Source organism: Colletes gigas, unplaced genomic scaffold (assembly GCF_013123115.1).
Source record: "Colletes gigas isolate AHSC1104 unplaced genomic scaffold, ASM1312311v1 Colletes_gigas_Sc00012, whole genome shotgun sequence".
Taxonomy (NCBI): Eukaryota; Metazoa; Arthropoda; class Insecta; order Hymenoptera; family Colletidae; genus Colletes; species Colletes gigas.
In genome coordinates, this window is record NW_025106641.1 from 4,915,571 (window position 1) to 4,943,468 (window position 27,898).

A 27,898-nucleotide genomic window follows, 5' to 3' on the forward strand; every position below is an offset into this window, starting at 1 on the left:
AGACCCGGACCTGCGTGCTAGGGACTTTGATTGCCCTTTGTCTGCTTCAGGAATATTTTAATAGGGTAAGTTGACCTAATATGGAATACGTTCTTAATTTGGAACATCCCAATATTAAGGAATTGTGAATTTCAAAGCAACGTTCGTAAAAGAATACTCAAGAAAATATCCAGAATTTAAATGAATAGAGAAAAGATGGTTGCTTGGGGTATAAACGTATCAAGGGGTGATTTCTGGTCCAACGTTCGATGCAGATTCGTTTCAACTATATGGAGAGTCGCGAGGCAACAGGATACTTGCGTCGAAATCGTCCCAGCCACTGTTTATGCCACTTCAAGCTCAAGCTACCGTCGACTTGAATGGCCAGCGGCAATTAAAAACTCAGTCGAGCGACCCGTTTGAGTTTCGACCACTTCCGGAGGACTAACAAGAAGATACGAGTGGGAACGAGCGCTTTTTCGTCGAAATAGAGCTTAAAATGTGGGACGAGGATCGAGAGAAATTCTCAAATATCGATCGTCCGTGATCAGCCTGGAGTTTTAATTAAGAGAAACACTTGTTTTATTTGGATTTTACCTGCGCGAAGATACTCGCCGTTTTTAATTTTGGACGTGGAAAGCGGGGATTAAAGTTATAGAGTTTTGCATTGTTCCAAATTCTTGTGCGTGCGAGTCTACCCTGTTCCGCCTCGAGGAACAATGAAAGCCAGAAACCGTGGCGCGAAACTCGAGTCGGTGACCGCGCCAGATGTCACCGACCAGGGCCCCGATCTTCCTGCAATGGCGAATTAGGAACACTTTTTCACCCATCTGCTGTCCACTAGTTCCATTAAGATTATAAGGATCTTTTAGTACCGCAGAGACGTGTATAAAAGTCGCAAAAAACATTTTTAAGCCCAACACTGACGAGAATCGACAATTTTCCTATAACCTCTCTTGGTAACTCTGAAAAAGGTTACAAAAACCACCCCCCTGCTTGCAAGACGAGTCTCGAGGCCCAATTTTCCTACAATAGCGGATCAAGAAATAACACTTTGTCCCCTATCTACCGTCCAATAGATCTACCAAGATTATAAAGATCTTTTAGCACCGCAGAAAGCATTTTTAAGCCCAACAGAGGCGACAGTCGATAAAAACTACCCTTCCGCTTGCAAGACGAGTCTCACCGAGTTCGAGCATCGTTCCAACGAGCACCACGGGTGGATTCGAACAACGCGGACGCTTTTCTGGAGCCGCGTCGAGGTTCGAATTTATGTAGATCCGTTAAAACGAACCGTGGCGCGAGGCAAACAGGTCGACGACGGTGGGTGCGCGATATCGGGCGATCTTCGGGACACAGGAGCTCGGGGGTTCATCCATTTTCCATCCGACGCGGTTCCAACGGGTAACCTTGGAGGGGTGCGTGTACGGAATATCACGGAAAGCGTGTACGAAAGGACGGTTAACACCTACTTTATGTAACGGCGACGTGCGAGACAATGCCGCGGCCCATTGTACCGGCGACGGTTGTATGTACCACGTGCTACGAGTAATTCCACCCTTATTCCGGATTCCGAATATTCTCAAAATGAAGCTCCCGGGCTTTTGGGCTCCGTTCCAACAGCCTCTTCCTGTGGCCAGACCACCCCCGTTGCATAAAACCCCTACGCTCGCCTGCCCTCGCTCTTGTCAGCTTCAAACGGAAAGTTTTAGCATCGGTGGCCTGTTCGAGCACCGGTCCCCGATATCGATGACTTTCTTAACCCTTTCGCCAAGCCGTATCTCGTTTATCACGGTTCCACCGCGGCGGGTTGACCTTTGTTCCCGGGTCGCCCGAGGCAACCGCCGGAAACAGGCCCTCGCGCTAAGATCCCTCGACCCTTTCGTTTAAACATCACGTTGCACGCGAAACGACGGACTTTTCGCGTGAAATTATCGTCACCGAAGCTTCCGAATAAATGTAAAAATTGAATAAGCATCAGGATCGCGCGATATTTTTATTAAAGCGCCAGAAAATGAATCTCTTTAATTGCACGGGAAATAAAAAGCGTGCCGTTTTTCCCCTCTATTGTTAGCAAACAGGTTAATTGAAAGTTTCGCGTCCCCGTTGGTTTAACTCGTAGCGAGTTTTACATGAGAGGATCGCGCGAAACGATATTTCAGATTTTAGTTCTGGTATTGGATTTCTGGAAGTTTCACGATATGGACTGCTATATGGGGTGGTAAAGAGGATGTTCGAGAATTTCGAGGCGTACAGTGCTCGCTAAAATGAGATGTGGGTACTCTCGGATCTCGTAGCTTCTACTTACGGCGAACCGAGAGTCTAACTTAGAGTTCCGCGCAACTTGGGGCCAAAGGCGTTGAAAATACCAATATGGAGTCCTTTCTGAGCGTGTTCTGTGCTCTGAAAAATACAGGACCTCGAAGAAATCCTATAATTAGTCGCTTCTACGTCCGTGGACGAATTAAATCGCCTTGTAGTTCGGTGAAAATCGTCCAAAAAAGAATGGTCGCCGCAGAGAAATGGAATCGTTGAAGAAAATTGTATTTGAATGCATATCTATAGAGATACTCGTGTATATTTTTAAAAGTCCATTTCCCCCTCCGAAGATATTTGTAAATCTAACGGAGCTTCGAAATCTCTAGGAAAATTCGCATATTTGAAAATTTTGTACGATGCATTTGCATTGCTATACTTTAGACGTGTCTCGCTTATCTACTTTCCATGTAATATGAAAGAATTCTGCGCAGGTTTCTAGGATTTTCCTCGCACCAAATTGGAACGAGAATGTAACCACTATTTCATGATCTCTATAAAATTCTGCGGGCTTTCGCTTACAGCAGCGTAGAATCTTCTTTTCTTATTGAAATTCATAAATGGTCTAATAAATTTAACACATTTACTAAACCCTATACCATTTAACGTACCGTCGGGACCACTGAAAAGCGTAATCTTTCGTAATATTCGCTACAACCGTAACGCGCATTGGCGAACATCTCCGATCAAATACTTTTTCAATTAAATTCATCGAGAAGGGCTAAACAAAATTATCTCTCGACGAGGTTTTGTTCAATCCCCGATGATTTAATCAGCAGCGGGTTACCGATAGGACTATCAGGTGTTCGTGGCCGCGAAGTGGATTCCACAAACTTAGTCGATTCTCATTTACTCCGGGCTAAACCTGATTAGCAGACGGAAAATCCTCGAATCGAGCGATCAAAGGAGCAACTCGCTTACGGGGAAGACGGAGCAGGGGAATCGAATTAATAACACCGAAGTCTTCGATCTTAATTAACGCTCGCGCGTTTGGGGGATGATCGTACACACTGTACCTCGACAATTTCTAATATTCCTCTGCGATAAATTCGAACTGGTCAAAGTGAATCTGTCTTGGAAAGAGCCACATCGTTCACGGTTTAAAGATCTAAACGCTTAAAGGTGAACGTTAAATGCGCGGAAAACTTTAAACCGTACACCGTCGAAATCATATATAATTGGCTTTAGCGTTCCAAGTGCTATCACCGCGCGGAAGCTCGTTAAAAAGTAAGGGTTACACCTGAGGAAGTTTCCTTGTTAGTCCCTACGGTGTTCCCCCAAGGCTGGGACACGCGCAATCTAGAAGCAACGCGCTGCTGCACGGTCCTCGTCGCAATTGGACCGAAAACTCGCGTGCTCGACCTCCGATGTAATTGCAACGAAACGCAAAGAAACGAGACTGTTTGCACGGGCAAGGACGAGCACGCGCGACAAATGCAAGAGATTAGGACGACGACGGGAGGACGAGAGGGGTAGGTGCAACGTTGCCCCCGAACTGGCTCGTTCGCGATAAAAGACAAACGAAAGCTCGGCTGCACGGGACGGTGTCGTTCTTTCGTTTCTACGTGGAAACGACCGGGTGAAACGGCCCGGGGATCGTCGAAAGGTTCCTCGTCTCCGAGGAAAACCGACGGAAAGGCGAAACGCCACTCCTCGGAATGGAAACGTTAAACTTTGCGGCCGCGTTCCCCAACGCGATCGATCTCGAAACGAAAGACAGTGGATCGGAGTTCACAGTGAAATATTTAATCGTTCAAATTGCAATTTTTTTATGAAATTTCTAAACCACCGAAATGGGGAAACGTTCCGATTTGTCGCGCTGGGATGGCGGTTCTGCACCACCGCGCGACGTCATAATTTACATTTACTGCCGCAGGGAGGGAAGGGGAAATTTGCATTTCGTTATATTGTGCTCGCTTGGAAAGAGTGCAACATAAATTTACGAGGCTTGAGGCTCGCGGAGTAGGTCAACCTATGTTTATCCTCGAGGATCAAGTGACCACGATTATATGAACTACCGGGAGAATGCTTAATTTGTCATCGTAAAACTCCGGGCTGGTCCTTACACCTTCGCTCAAAATCGTTTCTAGAATTAATTAAATTGGCACCGGGGATCTTTAGAAAATCGTACTTTAAAGCGTCGCCAACCGCGTGACGCTACATTTCACGCAAATATGTCACTTGTCTTCAAATCATACTCCGAAAGAAAATATAAAAGCATCGATGCAGAGAGATATCTTGAAAGATGAATCAAAAATATCGACGCACAAAAGTGAAAAAGAGAGTCCTGGCGACGTTACAGTTTATATTTACTGCAAACTGGAAATCGTATGACACGCCACAAGTGATATATACACTAACAAAAAGCCAGGAAAATATTGACCAATTTTTCTAGAATAATAATGATCGAAAGTCTGACCAAAAACTTACTTACTCTACTGACTCTGAAAATAGAGCTGTTTGTGATATAACAAGATAATCCGTGATAAAAATAATTTCGTATTAGCGTCCGGACTTAAGAAAGAAAATGTTGACGGTAACGAGAGGTTTAATTAATACTGGGTTTCCATAGTTGCGTGCCTGGCGTGTTGATTTTCCCGCGGCGCGGAAAGTTGTAAGTTCGCGAGGATGGGAAATGAACAATTTCAGCGACCTCGAGGCGGAGGGCTGTCGGTATTTCTTCCAAGTTTTTCCGCGGGGCTTCTTAACGAAGCATAACGTTTAACGAGTCTCCTCGAGCGAGTAAATCAAAGATAAATCCCCGGTCTTAACCGTGGCTTAACCTATGCTAAGCGGGCTAAACCTCCTTGCCTAGAACTCGGCCGCACGGAAGACGGCCGAGTCGCATAGATTACAATGTAGCTTAATTGAGTTAGCGCCTTCTCGATGGCCGAGGACGGTCGGTCGGACGTCCTTTTAACATTTTAACCCGTATAATCGGACGAGTCCTCGGCGCCAGGAACGTTAAACTGCACCGAGGCTCGCCGAAATTCGCTGTTTAATTCTTCGTCGTTCGAACAATGAGCCTTTCACGGTAGGGAGGATCGATTGGTGGATACAGCGATCTCCACGATCCCGTTCAACCACTCGCGAGTAATTAAGTGTCTCTCCGTCGACGCGATACCTAACCAACGAAAGGTGGTGGGGGGAGAATCCCCGAGGGGGGACGAGATTACAAAACAATCGAACAAACCCCACCTCCCCCCAGCGGAGGAACGAAAACCGGAGGCGAACGGGATCGAAGAGAATCTCTCCGTGGAGGGAGGAGAAAAGAAAAAAAAAGGGGAGAAGAAATCTTGATCTGCTCTGTCATTCCGCGCCACCTTTTCCGAGATTCAAATGGCCTCGTTTCGAATCGATTTCGAATTATCTTCGGCGAACGGATTCCCCCGGAGCGGGGATAAAAGGAGAGTCCGTGTAATGGAGGAAACGGTTGAAACGGAGGGAGAAAAACCGGCGTGTGGAGCGAGAAAAGAATGGCCGCTGGGAAGACAAAGAACGAGTCCTCGAAGGACGTCTCTCGTCCGATTAAACAGACGCGGCTGCATTTGGCAAGGTCTTGCGCCAGGCTGGCAAGCCGTGTCCTGGTTTTGCCTACTTGTTGGCTCCAACCCTTGCCAGGACTTCGACGAGACCCTTCGTCGACTGATCGAAACGCGATTCCTTCGTTCCGAAGACACCTCGAAAGGCAACTTAACGTTATCTGGATACCGATCCTTTCAGAAATTTTTTGGATGGAAAACGACAGGGCGCTGCGTTGCGTTTGCACGGTTCTTCGTTCCGTCGCGCGAGACAAACAAGAACGAAACAAGATATAATGAAACTCTGTCCCGGGGCTGGCCTAATTAAACGTTCCATCGTGCAGATTTGGAAAGGCCTCGTTCTCTCGTCCGCCCCTTGACGTCGTCAGAGCTTCTTTTTCCCCCCTCCACCCCTTGGTACCGCTGTCATGTTAATTCGTCCTGGAGAGCCCGAAATTCTTGAACCAAACGCACTCGTTTTGTCTCCCCGTTAGCGGGGACAAAAGAGAAACGGTACAAAAGATAACGGAAACATGGCGCTCTTTTCATCCGGTCTGATTAAACAACTAAGTGCACCGTTGGTATCGTCTTTAGCGGCGGAAACGACCTGATAAGCCGTCAACCGCGTCTTCCTCGCTCCCCCTCCCCCCCTCTCGCGTTGTCAATCCTCACAAAGGGAACGACGGAGTCAAAGGATCTAAGGTAATAAAGAACACCGGCGTTATTGTTCGTCCAAGGCGTTAACTAACGAAAAACGTTCGAGTCACTTCGTACCCAGTGCGATGTATCGTCGCGAGATAAATTTGTAATAAAGACGAGAACCGTGACATCTTCGATCGTAAAAGTTATCCGCGCTTTCTGCTCCCGGGTACAACGTGCTCGCAATAATAAAGAATCTATCCGTTTTATTTTCGGTCGCAATTCCCTCGACGTACCGTCCCGATATCCGAGCCACGCGAAAAGGGAAGAGAAACTTCGTTGCAATAAGTCGGAAGGTCCGTAAACTGGGCACTGTTTTAAAATCGTATCAATTATATTTTAACATTTTTCGAAACGTCGATCTCGACTCTGATATCTCGTTTGGCCGAAGGGTAGCGTTTCTAAAAATACGAGTGCTCGAGCATTAATTTCGTCGGGAGGAAAAAAGGGGTAGCAGGTTGATAACGCTACTGACGTCGCATCGGTCAGGAAGAAGTAGTCGCGAGACAGCTCACCGCGCGTTTATCGTTAATTTATCGCGAACGTCGAGTGTAACGAGAGACGAAATCGCGTACCGAATCTCGCCAGGGTTCTGAACGCCGACGGGAAAGAAACGGATCGAAGGCTGGCGAACGCGTGCAACTAATCGTTCTGCAAATAAAGAGATGCCGTGGGCCGTTGTGGTTTAACCCCTGGACGATCGTAAACCCGCCATTGTATGCTTCCTAAATTTTTCTAAAACATTTCAGTTGTTCTCGACCCCTGTGCATCGACGATGGTTTTCTCGCGACGATTAAAACTGCTCTGCGTAGTTTTTATTATAAAAATTGTTGATTTCAGAACCAAATACTGGCGCACAACACGTCGGCGAGGATAATATGGTCGAATCAGAGCCTGGTGCTGCAAAGCGTGACGAGGAGCAGCGCCGGGGAGTATGTCTGCGCAGCGACGAATGACCTGAACGAAACGCGGAGCGAGCCACTTCATTTTCGCGTGAAATGTAAGTACATGTCGCGTTGGAGCCTTCAACGATCGCTGCCGCCGCGGCTCGGGGCCGTAGTTTATTTTAATCGAGCAAAGTTAATCGAGGATTTTCCATGGTGCTCGGTAACGAGTCTCGTATTCACCGACGGAGCCCGGCCGTATATGGCCGCGTTCCGTACCGTAAGGGGTTCGCGTATTTATTCCGAGGCGGATAGACCGAGGATCTCGGCGAGGGCTGAATATTTCAGGCGTACTTAGTTCTAGCTACATTTTTGATATCCAATTCCCCGGGTTACGCCGGAGCCAACCGCCAACTGCACTGCGGTCTCGAGGAGCACCAGATTCTCCCGTCCGCGAACCGGTCTACGAATTGAATATCTCAGATTTAACAAGCGACCCCGATCGCTCTTTTTCACCCCTCCTCGTTCTGTCGCGAGCGTTACCAGACGTATAACGGATGGTCACTTTTAATCGACCCTCGCCGGACCTCGTTAGACATAGGAAATTTACTTTAAGCGCAGCCTAAAAGAGACATTTTCCACATATTCCTTTTTATCCGGAGGCAGTGATCTACCGAAACCTCTCTCGAACTGTTGGAAATGTAAAAAAGGTGTGAATAGATGAATTATTCCACTCGTCATCAAGTCTCATATAATAAAATCAACACATTCCTTGTACGAACAAATTTAAAAAAAATTGAACGCGTTCGACGAATTATCTGATATTAAATCGCACGTCAAGGGGTTAATAAAGCCGCCTTTTCGAGTGGAAATGAATTTTCAACAAAAAAATAAAAAATAAAAACACGAACCCGTAGAAACAATGCATATTCATGCGGACACAATTTTCGAACGCGAACACTGCAATTAATTTTGAAAAAAACCATGAATATTTTATGTCTTCGACACCGTTGTAACCCCCGGAATAGAAGAACGAACGTTCGAGAAAATTATTACCTCTGCTTCGAGGGTGGATAAAATCTTAAAAATTCAGGCTACCGGAATATTGAAAAATCGATGTTCTTAAACGGTCCGGGTAATTTGGTGGGGTTAAAAATGGATTTGTTGGGTCGCTTAAAAACAAGTGCAAGTATCCTTTACCGTTCTGCTGGCGAGACACCATTTACTCGGTGCTCGAAGCCATTTATGCGAGTCGTAAAAACACGAGTCTAGGTACGCCCGCCGACACATCGAATATGGATGCGCCGCGAAAACCACCCCCTGATATTTAACCGCGGCTCGTCACGGCCTCGTAAAGGCCGAGGAAACGATCCGGGATAAGCAGCAATCTCTCGCGGGAATTCTCGAATCGAAGTCAACCTCGTGTCTGGATTTAGTTTCCCGGTTATTACATCGCCGCCCCGCTTCTGGAAATGACATTTGCTTTAGGCTATTCACGTCCACCCAGAAATGAGGTTTCCTTCTGCCGGGCCGCGGGATTTAAATCAATTCCGATCGAAACTCGGGAGTGACGACCTCTCGAAAAGACGTTTCGACGGTTTTTAAAATTCCTCGCGAATCGAACCGCGCTCGAGAAACCACCGAATTCGCTGTGCAAAAATTTCGAGATATTTTCAAGCGTCGTTGTAACAAAGTAATTTGTAACTTGTAATTTGATTTAAAAATGGGGGCGAACAATATATTTTGAAAAATCTGGTCACACGAGTGAATTGATTTCGAAACGGTTATCGGGGAGAAATGTTGAACGTTGACGGCAATGAAGCGTGTGGAGGGGGTGGTGGGGAACGACTAAAAAATCCGTGGCGTAAAATCAAAGGGCGCGAATGGCTTAAACCGTTCCCGCTTCGCGATGGCCGCTGTCACGGGTGATAATTAAATTTCATACACGCTATTTAAAAGCGCGCGTCGCGGTGTCGCGTTCGACGATTCTCGTCGTTAATTCCGAATTACAGACCGTAGGGCGCGCGTACTAACGACGAACGTTTTCGGTGTCGCGCGTTAATTATAGTGGAAAACGAGCGTGACCGTCGCATTTCCTCGACGCGTTCGCTACGCAGCGTTCAATTTTCACGCTGAAAATGTTTAAAAAAACAACGAGTGTCTATCGCGATGCGATCATGAAGTTTCCAGACCGATCGAGGGGTGGTAATACCAACGACAACAACCCTTATAAGTAACGTCCCGGAAAGTGACCACCCTTCGACTTCGAGGGGGCTTGTAGACCGACCAAAATCGAGGGGCGCGTGTTTTCTTTAGCCGGAGTAAGTCTTCCTAAGTTTAAGGGCTGAAACTACCCTCCAAAGTTTCAGTCCACCGATGCTGTCTTTAAAACTATCGGATACACAGCGGAAGTCTCTTAACCCCGACTGTCTAAACAGCCTCTGGGAGCCCCGGTTGGCCAAACACGCGTAATTTTTACAGCGCCTATATGGAACACGAAACGAGTGAAAATTAACGGGTGCAGGCGAGATCAAAGGACGCGCTCGAACGGAAGAAATTATTTTAATGAAAAATAAAGTTTTAAATTACGGGAACGAGATAAAACTGGTATTAACGTTTTGGCCAAAATTTCGACGAATGCATAATTCATGGGCTTTCCGCGCGCCTTGCAGTACGATGTAATCAAGTGGCTCTCTGCACAGGGACAGAAGTTGCAACAATAAATAATAATATTTTATATTCGTATTCCGTTGAATTATTGAAACGCCAAGTTTTGCATAAAAGTGCATTTATGCGTAACTCCAACGCGTTCGGTTTCGTTTTTAATGGCCGAACGTGTGTAGTTTCTACGCTGGAAACGGCTTCTCGAACGCTTTCGCGTTAAACAAACTCTTTATGGTTTTCGGCGAGCCTTGGAACATTTTTTTAAAGGATCGCAATACGCGGACAAAGATAAAAATTCTCAAAGAGACTCGCGAACGAGTAACGATGTTGATCGTTTTATCAAAGTAAAAGGGATTACGGTCGCCGTGGACTCGTCCCTGACAAGCGAAACGCGAACAGAAAATCTGACGTCAAGATCGCGGATCGTCTAACGAAATGAATTCGTACCGTCGTGCCCGCAATTAAATGACGGTGAAACGTGATTCTTGTTGTCTCTCGATGTTCCCCAAAGAAAGCTATCGCGGTGCCGCCTACTCGACAGACTCAGCCACGGTCTGCCTCTTTTTATTCCCTACATTAAAAATGACGTTAAAAGGGCCAGCTTTGAGGACGTGCCGACGATTCAAAGAAACGTAACGAGGGAACTGCACGCCATTCCGGAAGAAGCTTTTTTTGAGAAGCTTCAAACCACTACATCAGGGGTCGGCAACCTGTGGCTCTTGAGCTGAATTATAGCGTCTCTTGATCCGAGTAAAATTATTTACATCGCGTCTGATGGCTTAAACGAACCCCGTGTTTCGAACAACGGAAACACGCAACGCAGCAACCTTTGCCATCTTTTCTAAACAGAAACGAAAACATGCGCTTTCGAGCTTGAAAAAATTGATGATATTCACTCTCGAGGAAATTAATCCACTTTCCGGATACTTTAAACAGGATATCGTTGTCTTTGTTCCGCAGACTTCTTCATTCGATAAGGATAAAGTTCCGTCGTCTGTTAATATGCCGCAGATGCAAAAAAATTCTGCTCCTTTGTAATTGAAAAGCCGCGCCTCTCGCTTTCATCTCTTCTTCTTGGCCACTTCCAGTGTTTACCGTCTTTTTTCCATTCCGTTTACCCTAACGGTAAGTCCCCGACAGTTATATTACTCCGCGTTCTGGTTTACTTTTCAATTCTTTAAAAGAATCCCGTGGAAATTTACCATCGAATCTAAGGAACAACGAATGGTAGTTTCAATCTGCAGCAACGCAATATTTGTCAGGAAAATAGACCGTAACTTTCGTTTGCTCGTAGAAAAATTGCTAGTAAATTCGAATCCACGATAAATTTCCGGATCGATGGTAGTAATTTCTTTAATTTGTTCGTTGCGCGAAACGTTATGGTCGTGCAACGAGCATATTTCGGGGACCACGTTCGCCGCGCCATTGTGCGTGTTAACGAAACTTCGCGGAGAGCGCGCGCCTGTTTGCGGATCCTCTTATATTTATTTGGCCCCGGTGCCTCGGACGGTACATTTTGCAAATTAATTCCTTCGTTGTGGCGGTCGTAGCCGCGCGAACGTTTTTTCCGCGCCGATGAATCGGACGGGAACAAAAGCTGTTGAACGAGAAAGAACTGTATCGCTCGATGACGCTTTTGTACTCGAAGCTTGACGTCAACTGCCATTTACTGAATTGCGCGCGGTAACTAAATAAAAGGAGTGGCAAACAACACGGGGGTGGGGGGGGAGGGGACCTTTGTCGAGGATAAAAAGGAAAAAAGAGAGGGGCAATAAACTAACCGCGCTGCGGCTTTGATTTTGCGGGATTTCAACTCGAACGTGACGACGATACGCGGCCCGGCGCTGATCCTTTGAAAATGAATGAAAGCGAATTGAACGTTGATAAACGAGTGAAAAACGAGCCTCGTTCGTCACTCTAGCCGTGATGACCGACCGTGGAAGCCATCGGGACAGTATCTTCCGGCGCGAAGGTGCCCCTAAAAAATTGTTCCCGAAGATTGCCTTAACTCGTAAACGAGGCCATATCTCCGCTCGAAACGGCGGATTCTTAGCTTTCGTGGCACGATTCTGTCTCTTTGCGACCGTGACTCTTTCGTCTCTCCCAAGACAAGATCTTATTTTCACCCCCCCCGCGCGGTCTTCTTTTGCTTTCAATTTCGAGCCATCCGGGACGAGCAACGTCGACAAAGCGGCCATTTTTGGGATCTTACGGAAACGTTACAACCAAACTTTTTTTACTTCCGTGAGAATTGATCGATTCAGTCGATAAGTCTCGGCGACGAAAGCCTACCGGTCGGTAAAGCGTTAACGATGAAGTAATACTTACCAACCGGATAAGATTTATCGACGTAGTCATATTTTCGAAAGGCAATCCCCGTCGGTGAGGATTGTCGAAAGCGGTAAAGTTACTCGAACGTTGATTCAGCTTCGTCACTCCAGGATATTACATCGCCGGTGTTGGGGAAACCTTTTATCTATTCCGAGCCGATAAGATACGTCCATCTATTTATCTCTCTTATGCCACAGAGCGAAAGGGGAGACGAATGCAGGGAGAAATAGCAAAAGCAGATAAATTGGACGAAATATATATGTACGTATATAGGTGGAAATGTGACGCGGCAGGTGGAGAATCTTTTTGCATCAGTCGCGAAACGATTTCATCCGAGCAAAGGTCCCCTTTCTGACAAAACTGCGAGGCGTGCTCCGAAAATTTTCGTGACGAGAACCGTGAATAAACGCCCCTCGTCCTCGAATATCCTTCAAGCCAGGAGGATGTATCATATACGATTCAAGTTCCGGTGTAGCGCAATCATTCTCGAGTTCTCAATGTTGTCATCAAAGTACCATGGCGTCTCTCGTATCTCGATTCTATATATATAAGTATATATATATATCCTTTTGCTTTCCCCGGCGTTGCAAAGCGTCGCAAAGTCTCTGAAGCTTCTCTATAACGTATCCCAGCCTTGGAAATCACTCATTCCGTTTTGAAATCGCGATATTCTAGAGTCGAAAGCTTTAATTCCAACGTAGTTAGGTCCCTCCGTTGCACACCGTTCTTTAGAATTCGTCTCTTCGAACCTCAACCTGGGGTATCGCTTTGGACCACTGCTGGGGCTGTAAACAAATTTACATACTAATAACATTTTATCTGTTATCGAGTTAGAAAACACATAACTGTGCACGTTTACTTGGAGGCACTACAGTTGCCCAAACTTAGTGTGTGACCCGAAGTTACATCGCGATAGAGTTAGGGTAACGCGATCAGAAGTGAAACCTGAAAGTGACAAACCAAGACGGTGTAAACCACTTTATGTCGTGTGTTGTTTGATAAGCTGGACTAAATAGAATCAGTAAGTTGGCCTAAATTTTTCGGCAAAAATGAAAAGTTTCAAATCGTTCTAAAAAAATTATTTTCGATCGAAAGGGCTAATTACAATCATTTTTGGTGAATAGACATACCTTCGAATTCCTACTCACTTTCGAGAAAAAAAATTCCGTAAGTGGAGAAACTAAAAAATATCGAAGCGTTTAAAAAAAATTATTTTCAGTTGGAGGGATCGATTACAATCATTTTTGGTCAATAGACATACCCCCGAAATCTTACACAGTTTTGAGAAAAAAATTCCTAACCGAAAATCTAATGTCTGACCATACATTGATATGTTTCCCTGAAGTTTCATTTATCTTTAAAATGCCGTAACTTCTGAACGGATTGGGGGATTTTAATGTTTCAAACGGTGAACAACGCGTATTTTGGCAATGAATATGTAGGAATTCAAAGAAAGTTCGATAAGTTATTCCTTAATCCCGTAAACTGAGAAAAACTCCTATCACTTCTTACGTAAATACGTTGCCCCAGTCCCGAGTATACTGGAAAATCGGAATTCGACTATATACTGTTTTAAATTCTTTACAGGTAAGAAGATGAAACATATTTGAGTCACGTGTGGGGGTCAGGTGGACTGTAAAATTGTATCGTAAAGTATCGAACAGTTGACGAAGGTATGATCGTTTGTTTCAGTCGCGCCCGTGTGCAAGGAGGACCGGATCATAGTGGTGGGTGCGTCGAGGGGCGAGTCGCTCGACATCGCCTGCAGGGTGGAGGCCGATCCGCCGGCGCACAATTTCCGATGGAAATTCAACAACAGCGGGGAGACGCTGGAAGTAGCGCCTGGCAGATTCTCGATGGAGAAGTCGAGCGGCGTGAGCGTGCTGAGGTACACGCCGACCACCGAGCTGGATTACGGTACTCTGTCGTGCTGGGCGGACAATTTCGTCGGTACACAGGCGAGACCGTGTCTCTTCCAGCTGGTAGCCGCCGGTGAGTATTTACTGCATCTCGGTAAACGTTACACCGTGCTTCAACGGCATCGCGCTTCGCCCCCCCTCCCGAGTTCTCCGTAGAGCGGTCAGGAAATCGAGTTAAAATCCTTTCTGGCGGGCAGAAACGAGCCTGTTTACGCTGCGAAACTATGACCTTCCGCGTTACATTTCGACCGACCCGTGAGCTTGCAAACACGATACTTTGTGGCCAAGCGACCGAGCTTGTCGCGATCAACCGCTCGGAACGACCAAGGGGCGAGGGTTAACCTTATAAAGACCGGCGAACGAACCTTGAACAGCGATCCACCAAAATTCTCGAGTCGTTTTAACTATATTTTCGCCACACGCGGGGAAACAATTTTCAAACGTTTCCCATTACCTTCGAAATTTTCTGATGAATTTCAGCGGGACCTGCGCACGCGCGATTTCTTGAAATTCAAAACGCAACGCGGAACGATCGTAACGATGACAATTATGCGAGCAGTTGCGGACGGGAAATGAAAGAAAAACGGGAGGGAAAGAAGTCCCGGAGCACGATTCCACTCGGAAGGTCCTTCGTGCGTAAATTATTCAGAGGCCGGGGCATTCCTGGCGCCCTCGAGCCCGAAACAAACCGCCAAGTCTATTAACGCCTCGATTATTTACCCTTTCGAAACCGTGATTCTCCTGCCTCTAAAGATCTTTCCAATTAGTTGAAAAGCGATCGTTAATCAAGCTCGCCCCTCTCGCCTCTGTTGCAGCGCAACGAGCCCTCGAGCGATTCGTGCTTACTTTCTTGCGCGCGTGGCCATTATTTACGTCCGTGTTTACGGAATATCTAACTTGATAAATGCAAGGTTACAGTTTCGTGACTGGGTTTCTTATCGGCGCGCCAAAGTCCGCCCTTCATTTGTCAAGGAAAGCGGCGAACCCGGGACGAGACGAAACGAAAAATGCTCTGATTTAAAAATCAATGTTTACGATACATCGACCCGAAAATGGCAAACAATTTTCCAATAAAGTAGAAATAAAGGAAGAATGATAATCTGTCTTCAAAGCAGAGAAAAAACGAGCGACGTCGAGTACGTCCATTCGAAACGAGCAGTCGAAAGTAATTAAACGCAACGGAACGGCGCACAGGAACGAAATTCTGCACGTCGATAATTAGAGGACAAGCGACATCCAATCTACAATTTATATTTTATTATACGACGAACGATGCGAGCGAAAATTGAAAAGTGCCGTCTAAATTTAACGTTTCTGGAATAACCGCGTCGGCAAACATTTCGTTGCGACCATATTTACCTCGTCTATTCGCGGGGTATGATGATATGTGCGGGAGCAAACCGAGTTAATCAATAGCTCGTTAATTAATGAATTCGAAACAAATTGCCGACGTTACTTTTCCAATTGGAAAATCTCAACTCGCGGCGTTTCGCGGTAACGCGGCCCCTGTTTCGCGCGGAAAAATTTGTTCACGAAGGGCCACCGTGTTTTCCGAGGGAACCGCGATGGGGGGGTGGAACGGGGGGCTGGCGTGCCAGGGGAACGAACGGTCAAAATCCTGACAGATATTCGGGAATTATCGTCGCGCGTACAATGCGATGCAACCAATCATCGCGCGGTAAACCCGACGTTAATCCGCGTGCGGATTTTGCGCCGGCTCGGGACGCGTCGACGTCTTTTTTCCCGCGTATGATCGAGAATGACGTTGACGCGACGACCTGCCGAAACCGTGTTGACGTTGACGAATACACGCCCGAGGTACGCTCTCGTCCAAATCGACACGTTTCCCACCTTCGCGGTCCAAACATTTTTCCTCTCGCTTCCCCCTTCCCCGCTTTTCTCGACCAACAAACAACGCGTCCTGTTTTTAAGAAACGTTTATCGGCCCCAAGGGAGCAGGGAACCCTGTACAACACACTGGAAAAGCACATTTTCGAAACTATTTTCAACAATATTCTCTTAACTGGGGAGGGTGTAAAATGGTGAAACGAGAATGTTTGACAATTTTTTTACAACATAAGGGTTCCATGAAAGTTTTCACCACTTTCCACATATATTCTTTAACATTTGAAGATGGAAATATTTTTTTTTTCTTATCGATTTTGGATGAAATAATACATGTTATTCCATATGTGGATGGCATTGATCGGCGTGCAGTCCAGCATTTTTTCTTTTTATGTAGAATAAAATATCGAACGATATTTTGTTCGTAATAGCATACTTCCTAATAAATTATGTTTATTGCATAATTAAATTAGAAATTTATTGCAAGAATTTTAGTACTATTCTGAACAAATGTATCTTAATATTCGTGTTTTCGAATCGATAGAATTTTTTGTTTTTATTTAGTATACAATGAAATTAGAGGTATCTATGCACCGTAGATCTTGGAGAAACAAAGATTTGTACTTTTTCAAGTTTGTGAAAAGACTGTTGGTATTGATGTTTACAAATATCTAATTTATTATATCATAACGGTTGCTTATTCTGCAACATAAGGACTCGTAGTAAAATCGAGGGCATTCCGGTTGGTCGTCGATCGAACCGAAAGCTTGGGCGAGTCTCTTTCGTCCGCAGCGACTCGGAAAGCGACCCTCCACGGAATGAAATTTTATTTTCAAGTCTGTAGTTATCGGTATCGGGTATTGCGTATGCGGAATAGCGTATTCGAGAGCCACGAAAAGAAGCCACAAAAGCGCGCATAAAGGCGGTTCTAATCTACCCATTTAAGAAGTATATTTCCACGTATATTTTCTCAATCGTTGAAATTCGAAAAGCGTCACGTGGTTCGGTTTTAAACGCTTCTACGAAAGTACAATGATTTTGACAAATTTAATAAATATAAACACTCGAAGACGACTCTGTTACAGTTATCGGATCGGTAGAATAGAGAAATCGTCTGGAAATTAAATTTGTTTAAACCCGTTTTCTTTAGGTTGAAGAAATGCATAAAGACTGAATCCTTAGGAATAAGCTGCTTAACATTTAGCTGGGAATAAAGTTGCAGCAAGGTGCACCACGGTATTCAGAAATCTTTCAATTTGTTCCGGATTCTATTTCTCTTTATATTCGTTATTCAATATCTTACTCGAAACTGAAAATGCTGCTGAGATTTATTTCTGCATTTAAATAAGAATTGAGAGACGTATTTTTATGAGTTCTGCAATTACAATAACAGCTAAAATATGGCGTTCTTATCATAAATTCGACAGACTGTCTGAAAACAATGTTCCCAGAAAAGTGCGTTTAAGGCCTCCTAACGTAATTCCAACCGCGTATACCGCTAACGAACTATAACTTGCTCAGCCTCCTCTGGTTCAGAATTTTTTTTGCTCCAAGATACAACGAACTGAGACGTTTCTAGTATAAAATCAAAACAACGTTGATCGTCAAGCAAGAGCATTGGAATTTCTATCATTTTCAGATATTTACACCTAATTTTTCCCCCCAACTCGCTGTATAATTTTACCTTCGACAAAAATTTGAAGCCTCCACGCTCGACGCTCGCTTAGAAGCCGGTTATCGTCGCCGAAACCGAGTTTCGATAAAACGTTTCGACCAGAATTTTCTCCGGAAACAGCTACTCGAGCGCGTGAAAAATTCACGCGGTTTGTCGTTTCCATTTTTCATGCCGGCCATTGGGAAGAAGTTGAAAAGAAGGAGGCCGGTTTATCGAGAACAGAATTTTCAATCAACGTCGAACAAAAAAAAAAAAAAAGGAATCCCACACCGAACCGCGTGCATATATTACGCGGCGGATGAAAATAAATTGAACGACGCTCAGGGGTGGCTAGAGGGGGGGAATGAAAACCGTCGGAAAATTCAATATATCTTTTCAAGCAACCGAGAGGTTCGAACGTCGGGCAAGACGGCGGGTTCGCGATTAACGCGAGTGAAATCCGTTGGCCGTTGCAGCGCTCGCGGGAAGCAAAGAGCCCTGTATAAATAGGTTTCGCGGGGGTTGTAGAGGGGAAACAAAGAAGAAACTTCGCGCGAGGGACGAGGATGCAAAGTGAAATAAAGGCGTAGAGGTTCGAAGGATACGCTTTCCGCCCGCTGCGCCGTCGGAAAAGGCGAACAATATTTATTTTCTCCTCGCCGCTTGGCGCCAGCGCGATAGCTTCGCTGTCTGTTTAAGGAAAAGGAAATTTTATTTCGAGAGAACGTCGGTAGGGAGAGGTGGGGAGAGGGAGAGGAGAGGACGAGTGGGAAAAAAAAATACGAGGACGGGGAAGAAAAATAGCGACGCGCGGGACCGTCGCCGAGTACGAGAAATCCGGGCGTCGAATCAGGGCTGCAACGCTGCTCTTTGACTGGCGGCGAAGAGAAAAAGGAATTTTCGTAGAACGCAAACTGCATCAGCGCCGGGTCGAAAATAAGGGGAAAAAAAGGAACGGGACGTCTCTGTGACCATTACTATCCCGGTACACTAAATCCTTGCCACTCGTAGACGCGCAAACATTTTTCACCGTTGGCCCAGGCCGAGCTTGATTTCCAGAGAGCTCCGGCCGCGTCGCTTTCAGCCAACCTGTGGAGCGCCCGAGCCTTCCACTGTACAAAGTATCCGGGAAATATTACCGGACAAAGGGCGACAAACGAGCCGGGCGCGATAATAAAAATGAAAGAAACCCGCGCGTCCGCCCATCGCGAATTAAAACCATCGAGGATCAACCCGACGTTCGGTCGATCGCAGTGTCTTGCAAACTACCACTGTGCTCGGGGGTAAATTGTTTCGAAGGGCGGGGGGACGTTGAACTTTGCGATTCCCATCCGTTCGAGCGAAATCTGCTCGCGAGAGGGAAGTTTCCCGAGAAATATCAACTGTATCGAGTTCCCTTTGACACCGAAAACGTTTAGAATAAAGGAGACGGACTCGAGGATCTCCGATTTTGACGAAAACTGGAGTCTGAGAAGTACGTGGCTCTGAAGTTTGCAATTTCTGGCTCCACGATTTCTTAGTAAAGAGATGAAACGATTAATTCTCGAGATCAGACGTTGAAATTGTTAGTAGCTTCTGATTATTTAAAAACAAAATTTCGTTTTCGTGGGCAGGTTGAAGGGTTTGGGTCTGTCATCGTGTTAAAAACGCGAATTCCAAGCAGACAATATCCCGTGTATCGTTTGTGCTAATAGAACACACGAGGATAATGAATTTTAAGCGGTTTGGACAACCGAAGGAGATCTTTCGGCGGGAAAACGACGAGAGCGGCGATTAGGAGGACAAAGAAGGCGCGCGGGTGATTTTGGTCGTTCGTTTGATTCGTCCAGCGGCCGGCAGAAGCTTGGATAATGGTCGTTTGCAGCCGGACGTGTGCGGACGTCGGTTCTGCGTGAGACCGAGGCTCTTTTGCTCTCGTTGCACGGAGGTTCGCGAAGCTCGCCCGGAGCGCAGGGATTACGCACAAAGTAACCGTGGAATATTGCGAGCCAAAAGGAACGAGAAACCGGCGGCGGTCGGGGCCCTGGCCGTTTACAATCGTAACGTTCTAAAGACCCAGCCAAGACTGAAATCCTTTACGAAGCAATTTCACGCGCCGAGTCGTTTTAATATTCGGGCATTTCCGGAACGTCAACTTTTTACTCGCCCCCTCCCCCCCCAGTCCTCGAAAACAGAGGCCATCTCGCGCTGTCGCGAATCGATCCCCCCAAAACTTCTCGCGAAACACAAATCCATGGCCACTTGGAAACTATTTTTCATCTGCAATTTCATTTCAACCCTTCGATTGATTTTTACCAAATTGGTTAATGGAAGTCAATTTTCCTTTAAAGCATTCAAAAAATAATGGAGAATTACATAAATCTTCGAATAATTAATAAACCTGTGGAGGGCTCAATAATCCACTTAAGGGTTAAATGATGAATTAAAACAGCACGAGAATCACTGGGAAGGTCGTAAGTATGAAATTGAAAGATTGAAAAGACGATTGGGCAGATGAAATTTCTACTTAATTATTGCGGCATTAAAGAGCTAATCCATTCCATAATTTAGCTCCAATTATGTCCGCGTGATGCACGGATACCGGTACCGTGTGCAGTATAGAAAATTAAACGCTGCTTTGTCCCGACAGATACCGCTACGCCCGACAACGGTGCACTAATATAAACGACAACACTTAAAACCAAATACAACTAAGCAACATAACTTGTTTCAGCAGTTAGAGAGATTAAACAAGGCTTGTTCAACAGGTCGTTGAGTTCTAATGTGTCTTGTTTCTAAACTAAGTTTGTTCTGTCTTCGCGGAATGAATTTATCTTCCAACAGAGTTCGAATCCTCCTTCCAAGACTGTGGAAAATCTAGCCGCTGGGCGGGGACGGAAATTAACCAATGACGAAGCACACTTCTAATTTCTGATACGCCCAACGACTATACACCAAATTTCTCGTTCGATATTTATTTAAATAGAAAAATAAGTTATCCCATCATAATCTGCTTCCTGTAATCCCTGTTGAAGCAGAACCATAGGAGATTACATCACGATTAGTCGGACTAGCCAACTTCTCTCTGCGTACAGTACACAGTTTCGTATTTTGTTGATTAACACTGTGAAATTGTAATCTCGTCATCGTTTTGTAATTTTTAAAGGTGAAACAGCACGCAAAGTCGTTGTTTGGAGGGTCGATGTGAAAAGTGAGACGAACAGGGCAGGTGGAAACTATTAAACGAAGCAATCCCCGTTGGGCGCAAATTACGCGGCTGCCGTTTAACCATGGGTGACGTTTTCTCGTTTCAGGGAAACCATTTCCGGTACGTAACTGTACGCTCGCGAACCAGACTTACACCAGCGTCGAGGTGAAATGCGTGGCTGGCTACGACGGCGGACTTCCGCAAAAATTCATCCTGGAGGTGTACCACGGCGACGTGGACTTCCTGTCGAGCAGCCAGCCCCTCTACAACGTTTCGAACACCGACGAGCCGAGTTTCTCTCTGGCGGGGCTGGAGGCGTCGGTGGAGGCCGGCGTCCACGTCGCGGTTTACGCCATGAACGCCAAGGGTCGGAGTCAGCCAGTCATCCTCAGCGAGGTCACTTACCGCGACGCGGAGAAACGAACCGGTGAGTCCACGATTCTGTCCTACTTTCTTACCCCATTTTTTCAATTCTATGCAACAAGAACCGTTCACGACATCGGTTTGCACCGTTATTTTCACAGGAAGAAAGCCCTTTTTTATTTTATTCCCTGAAAAGGATTACTTGGAAGTTCACCAGAAATTTGAGAAATATCACTTGGTGAAATAGTGATTTTGTTGTCTTATAATTAATTAAAGTGATCACGATCGGGCACACTATGTGCACTCCTCTGTGAATGTTTATTAAGAACTAATAATAGTAGAGCGAATAAGCCCATATTTAAACGTTTAAATATCAAATATTGCCCTCCAAATGATTTTAGCGAAAATAGTGGAAAATCCAATTCGACGCGAAGAATATTTAAACCTACGGTTAATATTTTATTTTAATCTGTTTTGGGGCACATAATTGGTTGCTCGTTAAACTATCATTTGATCTTTTATATATTTTTTCAACTATTCCCTCGAAAGTTTGCACGAATGGAGCACCCGCTTAATTAGAGCAAACTGGACCCGATGTACCAATTAACCGGAATCGATTTTATATCCGTATACCACGCTCGTTATTAAAAGTGAACAATGCCTCGCTAATACTCGTAATTTAAAATCATTTTGGCTTTTTCCACGCTAGAGCCGTGATTTCGTGTGCGCTGTCACCCGAGTTCGACCGCGTTTAATACCCCACGAATCTAAAATCAGGCAGAACTAATACTGGAAATAACTAAAAAAAATTGTGGACCACCCCAGTAGATGATTCTAAACGATTAGAAGATTGTACGATTACAGGAAACACTTCTAATTCAAGTGTACACAGAAATAAGTAGTAATATCGAGCATTGGTCAGCCAGGTCGACCCAGGCGTATTAAATCGTCCAAAACTAGGATTGAGAATATCAAAATAAACTTGTGGACCATCCCAGTAGATGATTCTAAACGATTAAAAGTTCGTACAATTATAGGAAACACTTCCAGTTCGAGAATACACAGAAATAAGTAGTAATATCGAGCATTGGTCAGACAGGTCGACCCAGGCGTATTAAATCATGCAAAACTAGGATTAATAACATCAAAATAAACTTGTGGACCGTCCCAGTAGATGATTCTAAGCGATTAGAAGATTGTACAATGATAAGAAACACTTCTAATTCAAGTGTACACAGAGACAAGTAGAAATATCGAGAATTGGTCAGACAGATCAGCCCAGTCATACTAAATCGTGCAAAACTAGTACTGGGAATATCAAAATAAACTTGTGGGTCATTCTAGTAGCTAATTCTAACCGATTAGAAGATCGTACGATTATATAAAGCACTTCCAATTCCTGTATAAGGAAAAACAAGTAGAAATATCGGGCATTGATCGGACAGGTTGGCCCGATCGTACTAAATCGCGCACGTACCTGACGTATTTTCAAAATCGATTCTCTCAAGAACGAAACCCTGCACGAAAACGTTTTACTCTACATTTTCGATTTACTTTTATACGTAGAATCGCCATCTACCCTTGCAATTCGTCTCGAAACACACCCGCGTCGAAAAAGAAAGGAAACAACCGTCGAACGTGCCGTAGCCTCGATTCTTTTCCTTAAAACGCACATTCGTGTTAGAAAAATGATTGCAAAATATAAACCTTAATAAAATCTATTTTATTTCGCCCCACCCAGGCTCGAATGATTAATGCGCGTCTCGCTCGGGTAATCATAATCATTAATCACCGGTTTGATCGCGAGGTGATCGCAAATCATTACTCATTAATAAGACTTCATTTCGCGCGACGCTGGTCGATGAAGGGGAAAGAAATAACGACGGAGATGACTTGCGGCCGGCGGTGAAAAAAAGAAACATTCGCCCGCGGTATCGCCTCTAATTGATCGCGGGACATCCGACCGCGGTGCAGCGGCTTATTAGCATAAGTATTTACGATGGAAAAATTGTTGTTTCGCGGAGAAACAGCTGGGCGTCGGAGGAGATAAGACCCGGGTAGGGTAAGGCGAGCGGGACAGAATGAAAAATCGCCTGTCGCGCGTAGGCGTTTAATCGAACAACGAACGCGTTAGGTTTGACCCTGATCAATATGGCGACCGATTGCTGGGAGATTAACAAAGGTTCGGGGGTATCCAGCGGGCAAGGTCGGTGGCTCTGTGGGTTCCTGCGGGTTCCTCGCTTCGAAACGGATGGCGGCTGTTCCCGAGTGGGTGGTGTCAACGACCGGGCTGGTAAGCAAGACGGATCACCGCCCCCGAGACAACACACCGGGACGAGTGCACCACACCCATTACTGGGTACGTCACGCTACTTAGGCCACGCTCGGAGAAACCGGTGTACGGAATCGTCCACCTCTCGAAAAAGCGACGGGAAAGCGCGCGAATGTCATCGATCGGCGGTGAAAACACGCGTTGATGCACCGAGGAAAACGCGAGGGCGGTGACAGGAGGGACACGTATGGTGGTGTACGGTGTAAAAAAAAAAAAAAAAAAAAAAACCGTAAAAGATTTGTCGCGGTTGGCGGGCAGTGTGTCACCGGGTGACGTCGTGTGTACACGCGTGATCGTAAATATCAACGGCGGCGCGGAGTTTACAACGAGGTAAAACGGAGGGCACCACCAAATCAATTGTCAGTAAAGTGATTTACGGTCGCGGCGGCGTCTATCAATTTGCGAGCCGGGAGATGCGAGCGAGCGTGGAACGCGCGCGTACATCGGCCTCCGCCTCGCGCGAGCTACAAACCAGACGCCGCGACTCCTCGTACATCAACTTCCCGACGTTCAAGAACAAACGACCATTACTTACTCTGCTCCGTCTCTCTCGCTCTCACGCTCTCGCCCTCCCTTTGGTATCTATCCACCTCTCAGACTGCATTTGATTATCTTTCGATTCGCCCTTCTGGCGGGCAAAGAACGGGGGCAGAGCCAGAGTCACGGCTACTTACCATTAAAACTCCCCTCGTTGGAACTCGATCGGTGAAACGACCAGTTCCCTAATGAACGGACCGAAAGTCGATTAGCGCGTAATTAGGACATTAGCTGGAAACTTGCGGCATTTAAATACCCCGGCTTCTCGTTCTTCCGGCGTTCTTCGACGTTGCCTTTCCGTTCCGCGTGTCTCGAGACGGACCACTCGCGGGACCATAACTCCCCCTTAAATGCAAAGGTATTTTCATCCTCTCTTGTCCATCGAGGAAACTTCTATCTATTGCCTGGTCACTGAAATTAGTCTCACAGTCTCGTTCCTTTTGAAGAATTCATTTTAAGAAGCTCTAGACTTCGTTTTGTAGTGCCTTCGAACTACGTTAGGGACACTTGCAACACACTCAATTGTATGTTAACTAAAATTAGTCTTATGGACTTGTTTCTTTTAAAGAATTCATTTTAAGAAGCTGTAGACTTCGTTCAGTATTGCCTCGCTTCTTGCAACGATCTGCGTTAGGGATACTTGCAACACAATCAATTGCAAGCTAACTATAATCAGTCTTATGAACTTGTTTCTTTTAAAGAATACCATTTGAAGAAGTTATAGACTTCGTTAGTATTGCCTCGTTTCTTGCAACGATCTGCGTTAGGGATACTTGCAACACCCTCAATTGCACGCTAACTAGAACGAATCTTATAAACACGGTTCCTTTCAAAGAATCCATATCAAGAAGTTATAGACTCCACTTACAATTAATATTGCCTCGCTTCTTGCAACGATCAGCGTTAGGGATACTTGCAACAACCCCTACAGTTGTCCAGATTTCTTCAATCAAACTCGACTGACTGCCAGTGAAATTAGAAGTCCGTTCGAACCGTTCCAAGAACAAAGTCCTCTCCAAGCGAACACGAATGGTACCGATTCGTTTGCAAGAAGCGAGGGAGTAGAGTTCGACTCGTGCCGAACTCTCGACACGCGTCTCGCGTAGCCTTTTTGCCCCGTTTCCGACCCGTTTCGGTGCGTTGGGAGGAATTTTTCCCGTCCGCCCCCCCACGCAGAGGCAACGAGCATCGAATTAAGGAAAGCAATTACAGATAATGGTCCCTACGGCGCCCGCCGCCGGAACCGTACGGAAGTCGAAGAGGAAAAGGGCGCAGAGAGCGAAGGAAAAGAAAGCGAAAGAACCCATCCACGAAAGATACGAATGTACAATGGTCATTAAGCGACTGCACCCTTCTCCGTCTCGCCCTCTTTGCTCCCGTCGTTCCTCCCTCTGTTGCTCGTTCGCTCGTCTTTTTGGACATTAAGCCGTTTCGTGTGCGGTAATTTTCCCGAGGTCATTTTTGCCGCTCTTCTTGCTTCGTCGTTAACTTCACTTAGCTCTGTTTACTCCCCGCGTCGTCGCCATTTTCCCTCCCGCCGTTCCTAACCACTCTGTCTTTCGCCTCTTCTCGCTCCGCCTCTCGTCAGACGTCGCCCGAAACTTTGCTTCCCCTTTTTTTCTGTTTTTAACCGCTTTAACCCCCCCTTCTTGTCAACCCGTTTTATCGTCGACCCACCGAACGCAGCTTTTTCCCCCCTCGTCGAGCATAATTCGCGTGGCCTCGAATTTCCTGCAAGACGAAACGTTGCAAGTTTCTTGTCCCTTGATCCTCGAACGTTTGGACGATAATTAATTGTTTATATCGCGCGTAATAGCTCGACCCGCGCATTCGTGTATCAATTTAATGGGAGCATTAATGCGTTACGAGGAGTCCACGCGTTCGGTGTTTGGTGTTTGGCGAATGGCGGGAACCGGATGTTCTCTTCTAACGTGCTGCTTGGCAAACGGATGCTCTCTTCGCCCATTTCCAACGCCAATCCAGAAAGCGCTCGTTTACCGAATTCCGGATACGCGGTTCCGCAAATACACTAATAATGCGCTGAATTTACTGACCGTGAATATCTATATGCATCCTGTAAAATGGCTACTTTCAGGTAGCACGGTACCGAGTGCTCGAAAAGTAAAACATCCAACGTTTATGGTAGATCTAAATCTCTGACTTCCGTTGAAGAGTAATATTATTAATACCAGTCCGTCTGAATTATGCATTCGTACCTTATAATAAATAAATAGATGGGGGTAAATGGGGGACTTGGAACATCCAAGAGGACCTCGTGACGTAATATTTAGAGACGTCGAGAGGAAGCTGCACGTTTTATGTTTGCAAGAAAATGGCCGCGCGAAATAAGAGTATCCGGTGGAAACGAGCGCGGTGGATAGAATTTGGCGATTCTGTACGCGAACGTTGACGCGCGGATGTTAAACAGGTGCGTCGCGTGTTGTCGTGGTTAACAGCGAAGCGACGACAGTTCGTTTGCAGCATACGCGCGTGCTGCTTGGCGTGTTTACGCGTGTCGTTAACGCAATCGGGGCCCCCTCCCGCCCCCCCTCGATGCTCGACGTCGGTGTAATTCATCGCGCTTGAACGCCGATACCGTTTCTCCCGCCGTGCCGTACGTTACGTCAATTAAAGGCCGATCAAACCAACAGGCGTTTCCGTTACACCGAAATGAAACATCGAGTGCGTCGATGCTCGCAGATTATATCAACCCGATTTCGCGCGGAAGTGAATTGCAACGCCCCGACGGACGTTTCTTTATCAAACGGATATTCCCCTATCGCGTAATAATTATCCTCGCTCGTTCGACTCGTCCCGGGTTAATCGCGTGCTTGTAATTATAATAATTATTACGCGTAAGAGGCTTTGTCGACGGATGAAATTTTAACGGACTGGATTCTTTAATAATATAGAGTGAGTCGCCAGGTTGTACAGAAAAATGCTTCGAACGAAAGTTGTTTGGTACAAAGGGGAGCACACACGGCAACAATTAATTTTCTGCTGTTTTTTTATCAAAATATGAAGGACATGATATTCTAATGAATATAGAATAAAAAATTATTAAGGTGCAAGGGATACTATAACTGCAAAAATTTCTTGAAATGTTGCACATTGTAGTTAAAAAAAGGAAAGCAAACTTTCGTTCGAAACATGTAGTTTACAAGAAAAGTTAAGGCGAAAGAGTTAAATGACTGTGTATCGTTATTTTGCCTAAATTGTACGTCACCCTTTTTGGTATTATTTCAACCTCGAATGCTCCCTTAAAAATTGTCCAACGCCTTGCAATTTCCTGAGTGTCGACGTCTCGGAATTAAAAATATTATGAAAGATGTAGAACAATGATGTTCGAATAAAATTCACAGGAACAAAATATCCACGGTATAATTCTCGAAATAAGACTCGTGATTGATCGTGAGATAGGAATGGATGAAATTCGAGAATCTATGGGACCTTAATAATGATTTGAAGGGTAGTTGAAAATGATTATGAATCGCGTGGACGATTATGACGTTGCAGAGAGACAACGGGGGATTGGGGTCGTAATCTCCCTTGTCGAGACCCGATCGTTCGTAATTCCGTCGAACGGAAAACGTCCTGGATTGCAGACGCCAGCGGATACATCGCACCGAGACAGACGAAGGTACGCGTCCTGATTGGCGAGTACGTG

General features: G+C 45.7%; 1 protein-coding gene across 1 annotated transcript in view; it reads left to right on the forward strand.

Moving 5' to 3' along the window:
- The window catches only part of LOC122398936 (nephrin-like), a 234,443-nt gene that overhangs the window by 196,252 nt on the left and 10,293 nt on the right, over positions 1-27,898 (forward strand). The window contains exons 9-11 of the mRNA XM_043399206.1: positions 7,356-7,515; positions 14,087-14,386; positions 21,106-21,426. Coding sequence (XP_043255141.1) covers positions 7,356-7,515; positions 14,087-14,386; positions 21,106-21,426 — 781 coding nt within the window. The remainder of the gene's footprint in view (positions 1-7,355; positions 7,516-14,086; positions 14,387-21,105; positions 21,427-27,898) is intronic.